Consider the following 17,546-nt stretch of genomic DNA (forward strand, 5'->3'; position numbering starts at 1 on the left):
ATCACCTAACTTATTTCCCCAGTCCACTCTTCTGCTTCCATGTATGCTTAGTCCAGTCTCCCTGCTATATATTCTCAGACTTTTTCTTCCTAGCAATTATCTGCCATAATTGCATGTATTACGTATACATCATAAAATTGTATATATTTGTGGATCAAATGTGATTATTCGATCCACATCCATCTTCCTTATTTGGATATAAGCTCCATGAGATGAGAGACCACGACTCTTTTCCTTTTACCTTCTGCCCTTGCTCCAATGTCTAATGAATAATGGGTGCTCCCTAATTCATGGTTAAATGAATCTTAGCTCAGGGCTTTAGCAGAGAGAATCGAGAAGAAATTGATAATATTCATTGATTATGTGCCTTACGTATTATCTCCTTCAATCTTTACAACTATCCTATTAGGCAGTTATTATTATTCTCATGTTAGAGGTGGAGAACTAAGGCTATGTGCGCTTAAGTCATTTTCCCATGGGATCACGGATAATAAGTGATAGACCCAGAATTTTAACTCTCTCTATAAGACTTCAAAGTCTCTTTTATTGTCGGTGTATCTTTAGAGCAGACCAGGCATGAGAATCGGAAGGACACTTGACTGAGAGTCAGGAATTTTCCATTCTAGCACCAGTTCTGACACAGGTTAGCTATATGACTGCAGTAGTTACTTCTCCCCAGCTAGTCCAATTTCCTCATAGAGAAAATAAGTTTAGGTAATCTCGAAGAGTCTCTTCGGCTATAATGTTATACTATATTTTACTGCCATGAGCTTGGAATGCTTTGGCATTGGTCATTTTTTGAAGTCGGCAAGTCTTGAGTGCTCAGAACTGGAATATTTTTAGGAAGCTTAGATTCTTGTGTTTTTCAGGGGCTACTTCAGTCAGGGAGATCACAAGTACTTCATTGAACCTTTAAGCCCCACAACTCAGGATGAACAGGAACATGCACTCTTCAAGCACGATCCTGATGAACAGAAGACTAACAGCAACTGTGGGATGGATGACATGTTATGGGTACCTGAAATTCATCAGAAGGCAGTCCCATCGGCCACCAGTCTTGTTGTATGCCTTTTATTTTTTATTTGCAGTGCTCTCATGTATCTCATCCTGGCTGCTCTGGGTTCCAGTCTTAATAGCTCCAACTGACTGAAGCTTTACAGTCATTGTTGAAACTAGTAGGTTACAGAGACATGAAAACCTTACTGTACATTGACGATTTATTTAATGAGTGTGTAAGGATCAACTATTATTAACAACATGTTATGTGCAAGGGTTAAAAAGATGCATAGATAGAATGCTGGCCTCCTAGAAGCAGACAGCTTTCACGATACTACACCATACAACAAAGGTGTAAAGTATTACTACTGCTTTGAGGTAAAATACCCTGTTGTCTCCATGAATGAATCTGTTCAATAAACCTTTCTGGAAGTATTGCCATAGGTGCTGGGGATATAGCAGTGAGCAAATTAAATATCAGATCTTCCCACAGGAACTTGGAATATTCTTTCATACCTGGAATTCAGCTTCTGGTCACAGAAGGAAAATGAATATTGCTTGAAACTATAAAATATATACACAAAAACTTTGTCATTAGTACCTTCATTTTCTTTAGGATACACTTCACATCCAGTCATCTCTTCTATTGATACATGTTCTCAGAATGCATGAGCACTGGACAGAATAGGTTTGAATAAAATACAATCTCTGTTGGGTTTAATCTGCTACGGGTTTAAATTCTACCAGCGGTATGATATCTAAGAGTCCAGGAGAATCACTCTGAGCTATATGTTCCTATGAACGTTGATCTCCTGGTTTAGCTGGGTACAGGCCTCTCGTCTTTCTGTCTCAATTCCTTGGTAACTGTGTGCAAATAACCTCGCTCTCATGACATCTTACTGTTTGGTTTTGCTACTTCTTCTCAGTTCCTCTCACTGTTATCCTGCCTCTGATGGACCACTAAATATTAGAGGCCTCATGTAATTCAATATTGGGTCCCATTCTTTACTTTATCTACACATTCTTCCTAGGTAATCTCATCCGGTGCTATGTCTTATTTAAATAGGAACTCTGCACTAATTACCAGCAAATGTATATCTCCAGCCTTTGCCTTTAGAGGCCAGACTGTTACAAGTAGCTACCTACTTCATGCATCTAACCCTTGTCTGAATTTCTCATCTGGCCTTGTATCAATTTCTACTGATTACAGAGTTCAAGTACCCAGATCAGTAAAAAATCTACTGTGAAACATGTTTTTTGCTTTTGTTTCATTTTGTGGAGAGAAAGAAACTGAAAATAGGAAGGCTTGGAATGTGGGAAGGAGATCAAGCACTGTCTGAGAAGAAAAGGACAGGCTGGGTGCCGCGGTGGCTCTGGGCTTTGCACCATTGGTAAAGGAGGGTGTATTCACTGGGATAGGAATAAAAGGCAACCAAAACCGAACAAAACCCTAGGAGCATGCTGAAGTTAACATGCCTCTGTTTCACAGCAGGCTAGCGGAGAAAGTCCACCGTTCAAAAAATATGAAGACTTTGGTTTTATTCTTAGCACTCAGTCGTGTAATCCTTTACACTCTTTGGTAAAAATGAAGGGGCTAGACTAGAATATCACCAATGTCTCTTCTACCTCTGACATTCTGAGCCTTGTCTATAGATGATTCTGGATGGTTAGTTAGAGTCAAAATGGTAATATTGTCTTTCTTCATTCCCAGACCAACCAACTCTTACAAAATTACTCATTTAAAATTTAAGAATGATTCTTGCAGAGAAAGATGTTGTCTTAGTAATCTTCTTTTTTATGTTTATTATAGAAATCCAAAGACCAGAAGGCGTGGGAACAAAATAAATACATAGAATATTTTTTGGTCCTGGATAATGGTGAGGTAATTATATCAGATAAATGTGTCTTTTAAAATGCTATACTACATAAATTTATTATGCAGGATATTAAATAATGGATAAGTTTTTAAAAATAATGAGCATGATCTATTCTTTTTTACAAATTGTTATGAACCTAGGAAATATGACATATAATTAGACTGATATGATCTTACCTTTTAAGGAATGTACACCTAATATGATATGCATAAACTGATTATTTTGCACTATAATGCTCCTTTCTCATTGTCTTAAGAGCCCCAAACTTATTTTCCAATTAAATTCCTTTGTCACTTTGTCTTCTGTTAAGTAGTTAAATCATTGGTAAATTAAAGTTTATGCTCATCAGGGAGTGGTAAATAAAAAAAAATACTAATGGATAGAATTTTCTGAAAAAGATGATTTTTTGGTAATATTCATTGTTAATCTTCTTTTATAAGAATGCATTTTATATATTGATTATTCTAAACCTGAAGTCCACATGTGTGCTCTCAAAAGGAAAATTTTTGTGTTATGATAATATGAGTAAGTTAGTTCAGAACCTAAAATTTTGACCTCTCATTATACTAAATTCACTTACTGCTCATATTTTTTAAAATAAGTAGACTATTCCTTGCACTAGTGCTCCTCAGCTTAGGAAACCATGGTATTTAACTGAAAATATGTCTGCAATAGCTCCTTAGAGCTTTACACTGAGCTAGTACTTCAGGGGACAAAACATCATCTCTTCTCCCAAACTGCTTTAATTTAGGTAGAGAAATAAGGAAGTGCTTTGTTTTTAATGTTTAAATGTTAACTTTTATAACTGATCATTAATTATAGTAAGTAAAATAAAGTGAAATTGTTTTTTTTACCTTCCATTTATATTCATTTCTATCAATGTCTATATTTTGTCTGTAGTTTAAAAAGTACAATCAAGATCAAGAGGAAATAAGAAAGCGGGTGTTTGAGATGGTCAATTACATCAACATGGTATGATATATTTTATTAAGTGTAATTTTAACAATTTGCTAGGCGGTGTCATTGGGTGTTTCTATGAATGCTCATGAAGCAGGGAAGAAAAGCCAATAGTCCTAAGACTAATACTGCTTACTGGCTCTTGAAGGGTGACCACAACTTTGGCAACTTAATTGAATATTAATATTACATGATAGAGAAGTATACATACTCACCACACTATTCTCAGGTCCATGAAGGTATAGGAGGTGGTTTTGTTTCATGGTTTTTGCTTTTCTAAAACCCAGTAAGAAAATGCTGACATACAAATCCCAATAGAAAACCAGTCTAAGGAAGAAAACGGAAAGCCAACCAACCAACCAACCAACCTAAAAACAAAATAAGCCAAGCTCTGGTACAGTAGCAGCTTTCAATACCTAATCTCATTTAATCCTTGAACAATGCTAACATATTATTAAACATAATTTATAGCTAAGAAATTAGTTTCTAAGATGCAAAATAACTTGCCTAAAATCACAAGGTTAGGAAATGGTAGAGAGAAGATTTCAACTTAGATTGGTTAGATTTCCAAGCCTATTTCCATTGTACGACTGTTGATTCGGTTCTTTAAACATGATTTTATTATCTAATTTCTAAAAACTTTTAAAAAATGATTTTTATATCCTTTCTATTTAAATCTTGTTAGTTCCCTATTAGTTGAACATATGGTTACCTACTTAGTTGAAATGGCTGAGTCACTTGTAGTCCTGCAAATCCTCTGAGGATAGAAATAAAACGAAGGTGGATACAATGACCAAGGTCATATCTCATCTTCTCACCACAAAGAGTATGCTGACTCCTCTTAAGGAGCCCCAAGAACTGGCCATATTTATTGAGCACCTACTTTGTGTCAGGTACTTTTCTAGATTACAGAAATAAAATAGGGGACAAAACTGACAAATATCCTTTTTTTCAAGGAGTTATTCTTCCCTTCAGGAAGTTAGCATCCTTGTTCAAGGAGGCAAACAAAGAAGTCAAATAAAGAGTATGTAAGATGGTGATAAGTGCTATAAAGAAAAATAAAGCAGAGTTTTTAAAAAGAGAGAGAGAAAGGGAGAGAGAGAGAGAGGAGAAAGATTGAGATATCTTGGGTACTGTGTTAGACAGGGAAGTCATTTCTAATAGGGTAACATTTGAGTAGAGACTTGAAGGAAGGGAGAGAAGCCTGACCCTAGGCAGAGCAAAGGACCTGAGGGCAGAACCTAGATTGCCTTGTTTGAGGAATAAGGGGAAGGCCATTGTGGCTGGTTGTAATAAGCCAGGGCTAGGGTGGGAGATGACATCTAAAGGTAGCAGTGGCCAGAACCTGAAGGCCCTGTGGGTCTGCATAAGGACTTTGTTATTCTTTCTTTTTTATTGAAGTATAGTTGATTTACAATGTTATGTTAATTTCTGCTGTACAGCAAAGTGATTCAGTTATACACATATATATATATACATTCTTTTTCATATTCTTTTCCATTATAGTTTATCACAGGATACTGAGTGTAGTTCCCTGTGCTATAAGTACGATCTTGTTGTTTATCCATATTATATATAATAGTTTTCATCTGCTAATCTCAAACTCCAAATCCTTCCCTCTCCCACCCCCCTCTCCCTTGGCAACCACAAGTCTGTTCTCTATGTGTATGAGTCTGTTTCTGTTTCGTGGATAGGTTCATTTATGTCATATTTTAGATTCCACATATAAGTGATAACATATGGTATTTAGCACTTTGTTATTCTTAATGAATGAGGAAGACATTGGAAAGCCTGAGCTGAGGTGTGACATGTTCAGATCTGTGTTCTTAAAAGATTACGTTGGCCATGCTGTTGAAAATAAACTAAAGGAAAGCAAGGGCAGAAACAAGACCAGGTAGGGGAATCGTGTCATAATTCAGGGCAAGAGAAGATGGTGGCTTGAGGAAAGGCAGTGATGGGAGACCTACTGAGAAGATCTGATGTCTGGATAGAGTCAACTGGGTTTATGAGGTGGGTGGAAGATGAGAAGCATGAGAAAAAGAGTGGAGTAAGGTGACACCAAGGGTTTTGACCTAAGCAACTTCAAGGATGAGGAACAGTGGTGGGGGATATTGGAAATCTATCAGAGGAAAGGTTAGGATTTCCATTTTGGACACAGCAACTTTGAGATATCTCTTTGTATAAAAATTTCTAGGTGGAAATGCTGGAGATACAAGATTGAAGTTCAGGGCAAGAGATGGCAGGTCCAGGTCCATAGATATAAATTTATGTTTTTAGCCCATATAGATGGCATAAGACACAGGTTAGCAAACTGTAGCCTGTGGACCAACTCTGGCCTGTTGCCTTTTTATAAAATAAAGTTTTATTCAAACACAGTCATGCCCATTTGTTTACATTGTTTATGGTTGCTTTCCTGCTACAATGCCCAAGGTGGTGAGTAATTGCAACGAAGACCCATGGCCTCAAAGCCTAAAATATTTTCTACCTGTACCTTTGCAGAAAATGTTTGTAAAATCACCAACGGAATGGGTGTAGATAAGTAGGAAAATGACACAAAGATATATACTCGAAGTACTTCTCTAAGGAGGAGTAAGAGGGGAGGAGGTGAGAGTGGAGGTGAGACCAAGGATTAGGCAGTGAGATAGGAGGAAATCCAGGAGAAGTTGTTATTCTAGAAGCTACTTGAAACAAAAATCTATCAAAGGAAGACATGATCAATGATGTGAGATGCTTCTGAGGACCAGGGACTGGCCACTGGATTTAACAAAGTAGAAGTTATTGGTCTCCTGGATGAAGCAAGTTTCTGTGGAGTGTAAAAGCATGATTCCAGGGAGTCCAGGAGACAATGAAAGAAGTGGAATTAAAGACAGCCAATAAAGAAGTTTTGTTATAAATGGAAGCAGAGAAATGGGGCATAGTCATTGGAGGAAGAATCATAAAGAGAAATTCCGGTCCCGCCACGATGAGGCATCCTTTTTATGCTGATGAGAACCATTGCACGAAAGGCTAAACCCTGACAATGCTAAAAAAGATGGAATAATTGTTGGAGGAATCTCTTTGATCTGGGGAGAGATGGCAGGTCCAGTGCATGCACGGAGAAGTTGGCCTTGGGCTCACAGTTCATTCATATAGTGAGGAAGGGGAAGCACAGGTTGTTCGAACAGGTGTTGACCAGTGGGTGGCCGGGGTGGGAGCTTGTGGAGATTCTCTTCTGGTTGCATCTATATGCTCTTCGATGAATTTGGCAGCAGGGACATCTGCTCAAAGTGAGGCTTTCAAAGAAAGTGGCAGAATTTTTGAGAAAGAAGAGCAAGCATGAAAACATGTATAGAAGGTTGTGAGAGTGAACGGGTTTTGGAAATGCAGCAGGTTTGCTGGAGGGTGGTTCAGACCACTTGAGGTTAGTGGTCATGGCTTCTAGGTGAAAGCAGCCAACATCATTTGTTCTCCCCTGTCTGTGTTCGGGGCTTGATGGAGGAGAGACAGAAGGAAGAGTTTGTTTTAACCGGGATTGGAGTTTTGTCAGGTGAGTAAAATAAAAGAGAGGAATAAGGAAGTTGGAAAAAAAATCAAAGGCAAGATTTTAATCTGATTAGATGTTTACTTTGCTTTTGGTGATAATTGCATTCCTCAACACTTTTCTTGTTTGTTTTGAAAAAATATCTCCTCAGGTTTCTCAGCAGAAAGTTGCCCCAGGAGAAAGCCTGTAACTGTGTAGTTTTTTTTCCCCAGCTTTATTGAGATATAATTGGCATATTACATTGGGCAAATTTAAGGTGTTCATTGTGTTGATCTGATATATATTGCAAAATGATTAGGTTCGCTCACCTAATAGGCTGGCTAACACCTCCATCCCGTCACATGATTCCATTTCTTTTTTGTGATGAGAACATTAAAGATCTACTCTCTTAGCAATTTTGAAGCATAGAATACAGTATTATTAACTTTAATCACCATGTTGTACATTAGATCCCCAGAACTTACTCATCTTATAACTGGAAGCTTGTACTCTTTGACCAACACTGTGCAGTTTTATAAACTGTAGTAGTAATTTAAGTTTTCATCTTTAAGTGTATTGTCTCATAAGCTTAACTAGTTATTTCTAAAGGTTACTCTATATGCATTGTAGATTATTTGGTTCAGTCCAGTTTCAAGTATTAGAGGTCCCTTACTTTATTGTAACTCACATACGCAGGACTTTTTCATGTAGCCTGTTCCTTTTCTGATGTCCAAATCAGCACTGAGTCAAGCTTGCTAATTCTGAAAAATTATGACTCTGAGGAAGTTACATAGCATTTGAGGAAATATATTTATAGTAAAGTCATAGTCATGAACTACTAGCAGGAAATTATATTTTTTGAGGTTGCAAGCAGGAAAAGTTTGTTTCAATAGACCCTTTGTCCCAAAAAAGGGAGATTATAGACCTGAAATATCTAAGGGTGTCTGTCTTGCCTACAAATGGGGATGCTAGTGTCTGCCAAAAGAGATGGTAACTTCCATTTCACAAGTATGTTTGGAAAGAAGGTTTTTACGGTGCTGTTGTAAATAAGTTTCAAAATCTAAAGTACACTGAAAATATTAAAAGATAATAACACCATTATGAGTTGTTACTTTGCCATTTATTCTCTTTCAAACAGCTTTATAAAAAGCTCAATACTCATGTTGCCTTAATCGGGATGGAAATCTGGAATGACAAGGATAAGATAAAGATATCCCCCAATGCAAGCCTCACCTTGGAAAATTTTGCTAAATGGAGGGAGGGTGTCCTCCTAAGAAGAAAGCGTCATGATGTTGCTCAGTTAATCACGTATGTATAGATTTTCCCCTTTGTATGTTCTGTGGTATTTGCCATAGACACTTTTCAAAGCCTTGGCAAAGCAAATGGTATCTCAGGTTACAGGTTTACACATAGAGCGTTAGAAGTTTAAAAAGTATTCATTTGGATCTTATGTTGCATGTGCTCTTACTTTTGTTCCAACTATTTCTTTTTCTTTTTTTGTTTTTTTTTAAGAGAGAGGCTAGTAAGTGAGCAATGATTCATAACAAGCTTGTTTGTTTTGATTGTGTATAACAGAAAGGAAAGGCGGGTTTAGATAATGGCAAGAGGGATTTAGATTCAATGTTTTAATAGAATGGATTAGCTTTACGCACCAATCAGGACAAACTTCTAGGACTGAAGGAAAATTGAACGTGATATTCTAATCCCATACTCCTACCATCCTGACGAAATGACTAATTAGTGACTAATTTAAAAAATAGGGGAAATAAATCCAACAGCTATAAGTGATACAAGACTGCTAAGCATATGCCTCAAGACAGTTCTGCTGGATGGTTTGCAGCTGGAATCAGAGTGCAACAAAGAGTGACTTAAAATTACTTGAGTTTCACTACCTAAGAAAACAGTGGGTGTCATGGGAAATAAGTGGACTAGGTCCTGTCAGAATTAATTAATATTCTGTGCTGGTTATCTATGACTGTATGATGCATCAGCCCGCAACTTCCAGACTTAAAATAAGTCTTTTTCATTTATATGTCTAGTGCCTTGCCTGGGGTGCTGGTTGATCATCTCTTTGCATATACAGCTTTTCATGTGGCTAACTTGGACTTGCTCCAATATGGCAGTCTCAGGTTTCTGGATATCTTAACAAGGTGACTAGCTTTCCCCAGAAGCATTCTAAGAGGCCCAGGAGAAAACTTCAAGGCTTGTTATGACTCAGTCTTAGAAATCACACATCACTTCTGGTGTATTCTGTTGGTCAAGAACAAGTCATAGACGTATCCAGTTTTAGGGAAGGTGCTACACAGGATATGAATACCACAAGGCTGGCTCATTGGGTTAACTAGCTGCCACAGTTCCTTAATTTGGAAAGATGAGTTCCAGACGCAGGGGCCCACCACAAGACATAGCTCATTTGGGGGAGTGGTTTGGTGATTTTCCAGGGTCTCGAAGGAAGTGAGTAGTAAGGGAATTCAACTCTTACCAGACTGGTCCCAGGACAAAGCTAAAATGGTAGTTGAATCCAGTATTGTGAAGTAATAGGGTAGAGAAATATAAATTATAGACAAGATGACAGATGTATAAATAAAAAATAGTAATCCAATATCAAGAGTAGATTTCCTGAATAGACCAGAATAAACAGGATAAAAGAACTAAAAAGATAAGGGTGGAAGGAAATAATTGTCCTTTCATGTGTAAATTGAAAGCCTTACCATTTACCTGACAAATGAACAAAATATACCTATACCTGGGCATAACCAAGTATGAATCTTAGAGTCCAAATATACTCTATCCACTGAAAAGAGAAACCGAAATAGTTAATCCCATAATGGAGGAAGATTTTATTTTTTATAAATGAGCTAGTAGTAAGAATTAAATCCACAAAAATGTAGACTTAAGTATAAATAATTTTACAGTATAATCTTAAAAGAGAATATAAATGCCATAAATCTTTAAAATATCATGTATGATACCAAATATCATTACAGAATAACAGATATTGAAATCTCCATAGGGGATGGGAAGTGGCAGGAAGTTCTCTCATTTCCTCGTTTTTCATGTGGCAAAATGTGTACTTGCCATTCTTTATGTTGATAAGTGGGAAAATATAGGTTCAACTTTTTATGTAAAGGCACCTACTAAGGGAATTTTAAAAATGATGCATACTTGCAAATTTCTAGATGCAAACCAGGGTCAGATTCTTTTTTTTTTTTTTAATTTATTTTTGTTGTGTTGGGTCTTCATTTCGGTGCGAGGGCTTTCTCTAGTTGCGGCAAGTGGGGTCCACTCTTCATCGCGGTGCGTGGGCCTCTCACTATCGCAGCCTCTCCTGTTGCAGAGCACAGGCTCCAGACGCGCAGGCTCAGTAGTTGTGGCTCACGGGCCTAGTTGCTCCGCCACATGTGGGATCCTCCCAGACCAGGGCTCGAACCCGTGTCCCCAGCATCAGCAGGCAGACTCCCAACCACTGCACCACCAGGGAAGCCCCAGGGTCAGATTCTTAACAGACAATAATAACAGAATAATAATAACAATAAAAGCACATGGAATTATTAAAAATTGAAAGAAAAAATGAAACAAAACCAAAATAGAAATTAAAATTACTAAAGACCAAATATCTTATCTACGTAAGTAAATGCCAGTGGTTCAAATGTCTCTCCAATAGGACAAATATTGCAAATGCATAAATGCTTCAATAACACAAATACTTCTAGAATGAGCCCAAACTTAAATCAAGCTACAGCTAAAACAGTGCTAAAATAAAAGTAAACATATATAAAAATACATGAGAATATAAATTAAAGCAAAACATGTTTGATCTTAATTTATATATTTACATAAATTTATACATACATATGTGTATATATAAAGCAAAACATTTGTTAGAAAAAAATCCCCCTTTATTTCCTGACAAGAGATGAATTCCACAATGAAAAATATAAGAATCATGAGTAAGAGATATAAAATATTAAAGTGATTACTCCCAGATGCTTGGAATGAAAACCATCAGATTTAAAAAAATGCCTTCTGCAAACTCGCTGAAGGAAATATTTGAGTGATGATTCACGATGTGAGTTTCTCTGTTAATTAGTTAGGGTTCTGGATGAACTGTCTATAGAAAATATATACTTAGAGTCACAAGCTTTATCAATTTCTCTCTTTTTCGCAGGGCAAGTGAATTTTCTGGAACAACTGTGGGCCTTGCTTTCATGTCTACAATGTGCTCTCCATATCATTCTGCTGGCATTGTTCAGGTTTGTTTAAACTGTTGGTTCTACAGCTCAAGCCTGTCAAATGCTGTTCTGCTGCATCTATTGAGGAGGTCATGTAGTTTTTCTCCTTTGGTTCTTTGGCATGGTAAAAAACAGTGACTGAATTTCTAATGTTGAAACAATCTTGCATATCCAGTGTAAACCCAACATGGTCATAATGTATTATTTGTATATATTGCTGGAGTCAGCATTGTAACATATGTAGAGGATTTTTGCATCTATATTCATGAGGGACATTAGTCTGTAGTTATCTTATCCTGTAATGTGTTTTTCAGGTTTTGTTATTAGAACAAATATCAGGGTAAAGCTGGCCACATAAAATGATGTGCTCCCAACTCTTCGGTTTTCTGGAATATTTGAGTAAAATTACTATTATTCCTTCCTGAAATGTTTGGTGTAATTCACCAGTAAAACCATATGGGTCTGGCATTTTTTTGTGGAAAATTGTTAAACTACATTTTCCATTTCCTCAATAGATCTTGGACTTCTCAGGTTATTTATCTCTTCTTGAGTGAGCCTTGGTAGTTTGTGTCTTCAAGGAAAGTTGTCCATTTCATTTAAGTTGGCATATATTTGTCAATGATATTCCTTTACTATCCTTTTAATATCTGTAGGATCATTCATGATATTAGTAATTTGTGGGTTTTTTTTCCCATGATCAGTCTGGCCAAAGGTATATCAATTTTATTGATCTCAAGGAAACAGTTTTTGCTTTACTGAGGCTTTCCTAGTTTCAATTTCATTGATTTCCGCTCTTGTCTTGATTATTGATTTTTTCTGCATTCTCTGCATTTAATTTGTTACTTTTTCTAGTTACTTAAGGGAGAATTTTAGATTGTGAATTTGAGGGTTTTCTTCTTTTCACATATAATCATTTAATGCTATAAATTTCCCACTATGCACTACTTTAGCAGCATCCAAGTTTTTTGGATACATGTGTTTTCATTTTCATTAAGTTAAAAATATTTGCTAATCTTTTTAATAAATTTATTTATTTACTCGTTTATTTATTTATTTTTGGCTGTGTTGGGTCTCTGTTGCTGCACGCAGGCTTTCTATAGTTGCAGCGAGCAGGGGCTACTCTTCATTGTGATGTGTGGGCTTCTCATTGCAGTGGCTTATCTCTGTTGCGGAGCACAGGCCCTAGGCGCATGGGCTTCAGTAGTTGTGACACGCAGGCTCAGTAGTTGTGGCACACGGGCTTAGTTGCTCCACAGCATGTGGGATCTTCCTAGACCAGGGATCGAACCCGTGTCCCCTGAATTGGCAGGCGGATTCTTAATCACTGCACCACCAGGCAAGTCCTCTTAATTTCTTTTTGACTCATGTATTATTTAGATGTGTATTGTAATAATTTTCATTATTGACTTCTTAGTTTAATTCTGTTATTCTGTCATGGTCTGTGTATTCATTTGTTAGGGCTGCCATAACAAAAATACTATCACCTGTGTGGTTTAAACAATAGAAATTTATTCTCTCACAGTTCTGGAGGCCGGAAATCCAAGATCAAGGTGTCAGTAGCTTTAGGTGACAAGGTATCTGAGGCTTGTCTCCTTGGCTTGATGATGACCACCTTTTTGCTGTGTCCTCATGTGGCCGTTTTTCTGTGCACACTCATCCCTGTTGTCTCTTCCTCTTCTCATAAGGACATCAGTCTTATTGTATTAGGGCCCCACCCTTATGACCTCATCTAACATAATTATCCCTTTGAAGATTCTATCTCCAAATAGAGTCACATTAGGAGTTAGGGCTTCAACATATGAATTAGCGGGCAGGACACAATTTATTTCATAATAGTCTGGGAATATACTTTGTAGAATTTTGATGTTTTAAATTTTTTTGAGGTTTGTTCTTGGTCATTACCCCATATGAACTTCAAAAAGAATGTGTCCTGCTGCTGTTGGAGGGTTCTGTAATTGTCAATTATGTCAAGTTGACTTATAGTGTTGTTCAGTTCTTTTGAATCGTTTATGGAGAGAGTGTTTAAGCATCCAAGCAGAACTGTAGATGTGTCTGTTTCTTCTTTCAATTCTATAAGTTTCACTTCATGTATTTTGAAGCTCTTTTGTAAAGTGAATACACAGAGTTGTCATGTCTTGTTGGAGAACTGATCCATTTATCATATTATGTCCCTCTGTTTCCCTGAAACATTCCTATTCTGAAGTCTACTTTGTCCAAATTCAGTATAATCACTCCAATACTTTGTGGCTATAGTGTACTTGATACAACCTCTTCCTTACTTTTATTTTTAGCATATGTATTTCTTTACATTTAAAGAAGGTTTCTGCTAGACAGTATATACTTGGATTTTATGTTTTGTCTAATCTGACAACCTCTGTCTTTTATTTGGTATGTTTAAATAATTTATATGTAATATCATTATTGATATTGTTGGATTAAAATCTTTCATTTTGCTAGATGTTTCCTATGCCATCTCTTCTATTTTTTCTGCCTTTTTAGGATTGAGTATATAAAAAAAATTTCATTTATCTCCATTATTAGCTTTTTATTGATTTGTTTCTTTTTAATGGTTACCCTGGGGGTTATTGTACATCTCTGCTTGTATGTTTTACCTTGAAATGATATTAACTGGTTCACATATAGTATAAGGACTTTACAAGGGAACACCTCTAATTACTCCCTTCCATCCTTTGTGCTATTTTAATCAAATGTTTAACTTCGCATATACTATAAATACAATATACATTGTAAGTAATTTTTCTTTAAAAGTTATCTTGCTGTGCAATTTAAAATGAGAAAAAATTAGTTTTCCATGTATCTTGTCTTTACTGGTGCTTATTTTGGTTACATTCCCAACATTCTTTTTTTTTTTTTTTTGTGGTATGCGGGCCTCTCACTGTTGTGGCCTCCCCCGTTGCGGAGCACAGGCTCCGGACGCGCAGGCTCCGGACGCGCAGGCTCAGCGGCCATGGCTCACGGGCCCAGCCGCTCCGCGGCACATGGGATCCTCCCAGACCGGGGCACGAACCCGCATCCCCTGCATCGGCAGGCGGACTCTCAACCACTCGCGCCACCAGGGAGGCCCCCCAACATTCTTCATTTCTTTGCGGAGAGAATATTTCTCTCTGGCATAATATGTTTTTTTCTTCCATAAGAATTTTTTAAAAATATTTCTTATAATACAAGTCTCCTGTCCATTAATTCTTTCCATTTTTTTAAGAAGATGACCATATCTCTCTTTCATTTTTGTATATATATTTCACTGAGTTTACAATTCTGGGTGGACAGTGTTTTTCTTTCAGCACTTTTAGTGATTTCACTGTCTGCTGGAGTTCCTAACGGGCAATCTGCTGTAAACTTTATCTTTGTTCTTCTCTAATGTGTGTGGGTTTTTTTTTTTTTTCTGATTTTAAGGTTTTTCCTTTGTCCTTAATTTCTTCAATTTGATTATAATTATAATTATGTTATAACTAAGGGGTTTTTGTGGGGAGAGGTAATTTATCCTACTTAGTGTTCCTTTGTCCTGAGGCTTGGTATTTGTGATTAATTTTGGAAAATTTTAGGCCATTATGTCTTCAAATATTTCTTCTCTTCCATTCTCATCCTTTTTACTTTCTGGGGTTTCAATTACATATAAGTAATTGAACATACATGTATGATCATTCTGTATTACCCCACAAAACTTGTATCTCCATTGTTTGTTTCATTTTGTTTGGTTTTTCCTTTTTATCATTTTTTTCGTGTTACCATTTGGGTAATTTCTGTTGAAATATTAAATCCACTGATTCTTTCCTCAGCTATTCCGGATCTACTGTTAAGCCTATGGAAGGCATTATTCATCTCTGTTACTGTCTTTTTCAATTCTAGTGTTTCCACTTGATTCTCTCTTATGGTGTCCAATTCTCTGCTGAAATTTTTCATCCAGTCTTATATGATATTCATCTTTTCCACTGGAGCGTTTAACATATTAATCATAGTTATTTTAAAGTGCCTCTCCGATAGCACTAATAATCTGAGTCTGGTTCTGTTGATCGGCAGGGTATTGTTTTTTCTTGGTTTTTTTTTTGGATGCCTTATTACTTTTAGTTGAAAGTTAGGCATCTCGTGAAAGGCGATAGTCTGAGGTAAATAAATTTTTTCTTTTTTTTGGCCACTTCTTTCCTTCTTCTAGGACTTCAGTGTGCGGATCTGAATCAATCTAGCAGGAGTTGAGCTGGGTTCGGGATTTTCTGGTTACTGTGGCCATCCTCAGTGCAACACAGATGTTAAATTCCTTTCACATCATTTTGTGTTTAGAATGAAGGATGGTTTGCCAGAGGTTTTCTCACTGTGTGTTCCACACTCGTCTTTAGGGCTTTACTGCACCTCACAGGGAGTCTCTTTAAGCTGTTATCCATCTCCCATCAATCGGTTGTTGTTACTTGTTACTGGGTGATTGTTGGACTTTTGGTGGGAGGAGAGCATTTCCTTTTGTTCCCATTAAGCTCACTCTTAGGCAAGTCCTGCATCTCTTAGTTTCTGGCATGGGTCCTTCTAGTGACCCTGACCCACTGCCAGACGGTGGAGACCTCTAGTGACGTCAACCCAGCAGGCATTCCTGCCCCCTCTGCCACTCCCCTCCAGTGGTAGAGGTTTTTTGGTTTGGGTTTTTTTTTTTCCCTTTCTTTTTCTTTTTCACAGTTGCACTGAGACTTCAGCAGTGCCTTAAGGGTGACAAGATTTGTTGCCCTTCTCTCAGAAGTTGAAGACCTTAGTTAGGGCTAGGACTAGAGTAAGCCAAGTGAGGCACTTAGCTCACCCTGGTGCTGGTCATGTTTGCTCCATTACAGGGATAAGGGAGAAGAATCGTGAAGGGGTTTCATGCCTTTGCTACTGCTGTTCTGCTCCCCCAGGTCAATACCATGATGGAGGATTTCCCAGAACTCTCACTTAGTGACATCATGTGGAGAAAAATCTGTGAATAGGTGGGAATTTCTCTTATGTCTGAATTCCTCACATTTTGCATATTCTCTTGCTATTCCACAATCAACATTTATCCGTTTTTTGCGGGGTTTTTTTTGGTGTTTCCACCACATTTTTTTAATAGATCTTTATTGGAGTATAACTGCTTCACAATACTCCACTAGCCTCTGTCACACAACAAAGTGAATCAGCCACATGCACACATACATCCCCATATGCCCTCCCTCTTGAGCCTCCCTCTCACCCTCCCTATCCCACCCCTCTAGGTCATCGCAAAGCACCGAGCTGATCTCCCTGTGCTATGCTGCTGCTTCCCACTAGGTGACAATTTTACATTTGGTAGTGGATATATGTCGATGCTACTCGCACTTCGCATCAGTTTTTAATGTTTTGTATGAGTTATTACTGGCATCTGGTAGTGTCTGCCCCAGGTAAACAGAAGTTCACGTCCATCTCTCCCACTAGGTGCCAGCCTGTCTTTCCTTAGATTTCAGCTTTGTTGCCTTGTGGCCTCAGCTCTAAGATTGGTTCTAGAAAATTGTGAATCTGACTACAATAAGTTTGGGTGTGATGCTCTGTCCAGCTTCCTATTATCTGGTGATGGGAAACAGGGGTCAGGGAATTCTCATCTGACTTTGTCTAATTTCAGTTTTCATCAGGCCCTGGGTCTCAGCACTTAGGCTTTCTCAGTGATCCTGCATCCTTTCAATGGCAGCAAAACTCTACTTTCTGACTTTTGCAGATCATTCCTGGAAGAGAGTTTCCTGGCCCTCCTGCAATGGCAGAAAACCTCAATTGATATCAATATAGGATCCTAGGCTCAGGATTTTTGTCTGCCCTCTCTCTTAGGAGTAGAGGTTTTTGTAGTTTTGTGGTGTGTGTGTGTGTTAAACTCATGCCCTATCTGTAACAGGTCATCAGTTCTGCTATAGGTTGTTGCTACTTCTCCCATCAGTGAATATGTATATATCTCTCCAATATATCTTATGAGTCTGGGTTTATGATAGGCTTCCTATCATAAAC

At 37.6% G+C, this 17,546-nt stretch overlaps 1 protein-coding gene across 7 annotated transcripts in view; it reads left to right on the forward strand.

The window, feature by feature from the left end:
- Positions 1-17,546, forward strand: part of ADAM28 (ADAM metallopeptidase domain 28) — a 60,110-nt gene that overhangs the window by 16,279 nt on the left and 26,285 nt on the right. For all 7 annotated transcript variants that reach the window (XM_060102565.1, XM_060102562.1, XM_060102564.1 and 4 more), the window contains 5 exons: positions 870-1,062; positions 2,807-2,878; positions 3,774-3,845; positions 8,468-8,637; positions 11,498-11,582. In XM_060102565.1, the coding sequence (XP_059958548.1) occupies positions 870-1,062; positions 2,807-2,878; positions 3,774-3,845; positions 8,468-8,637; positions 11,498-11,582 (592 nt within the window). The remainder of the gene's footprint in view (positions 1-869; positions 1,063-2,806; positions 2,879-3,773; positions 3,846-8,467; positions 8,638-11,497; positions 11,583-17,546) is intronic.

This window comes from Mesoplodon densirostris, chromosome 6 (assembly GCF_025265405.1).
Source record: "Mesoplodon densirostris isolate mMesDen1 chromosome 6, mMesDen1 primary haplotype, whole genome shotgun sequence".
Classification (NCBI taxonomy): domain Eukaryota; kingdom Metazoa; phylum Chordata; class Mammalia; order Artiodactyla; family Ziphiidae; genus Mesoplodon; species Mesoplodon densirostris.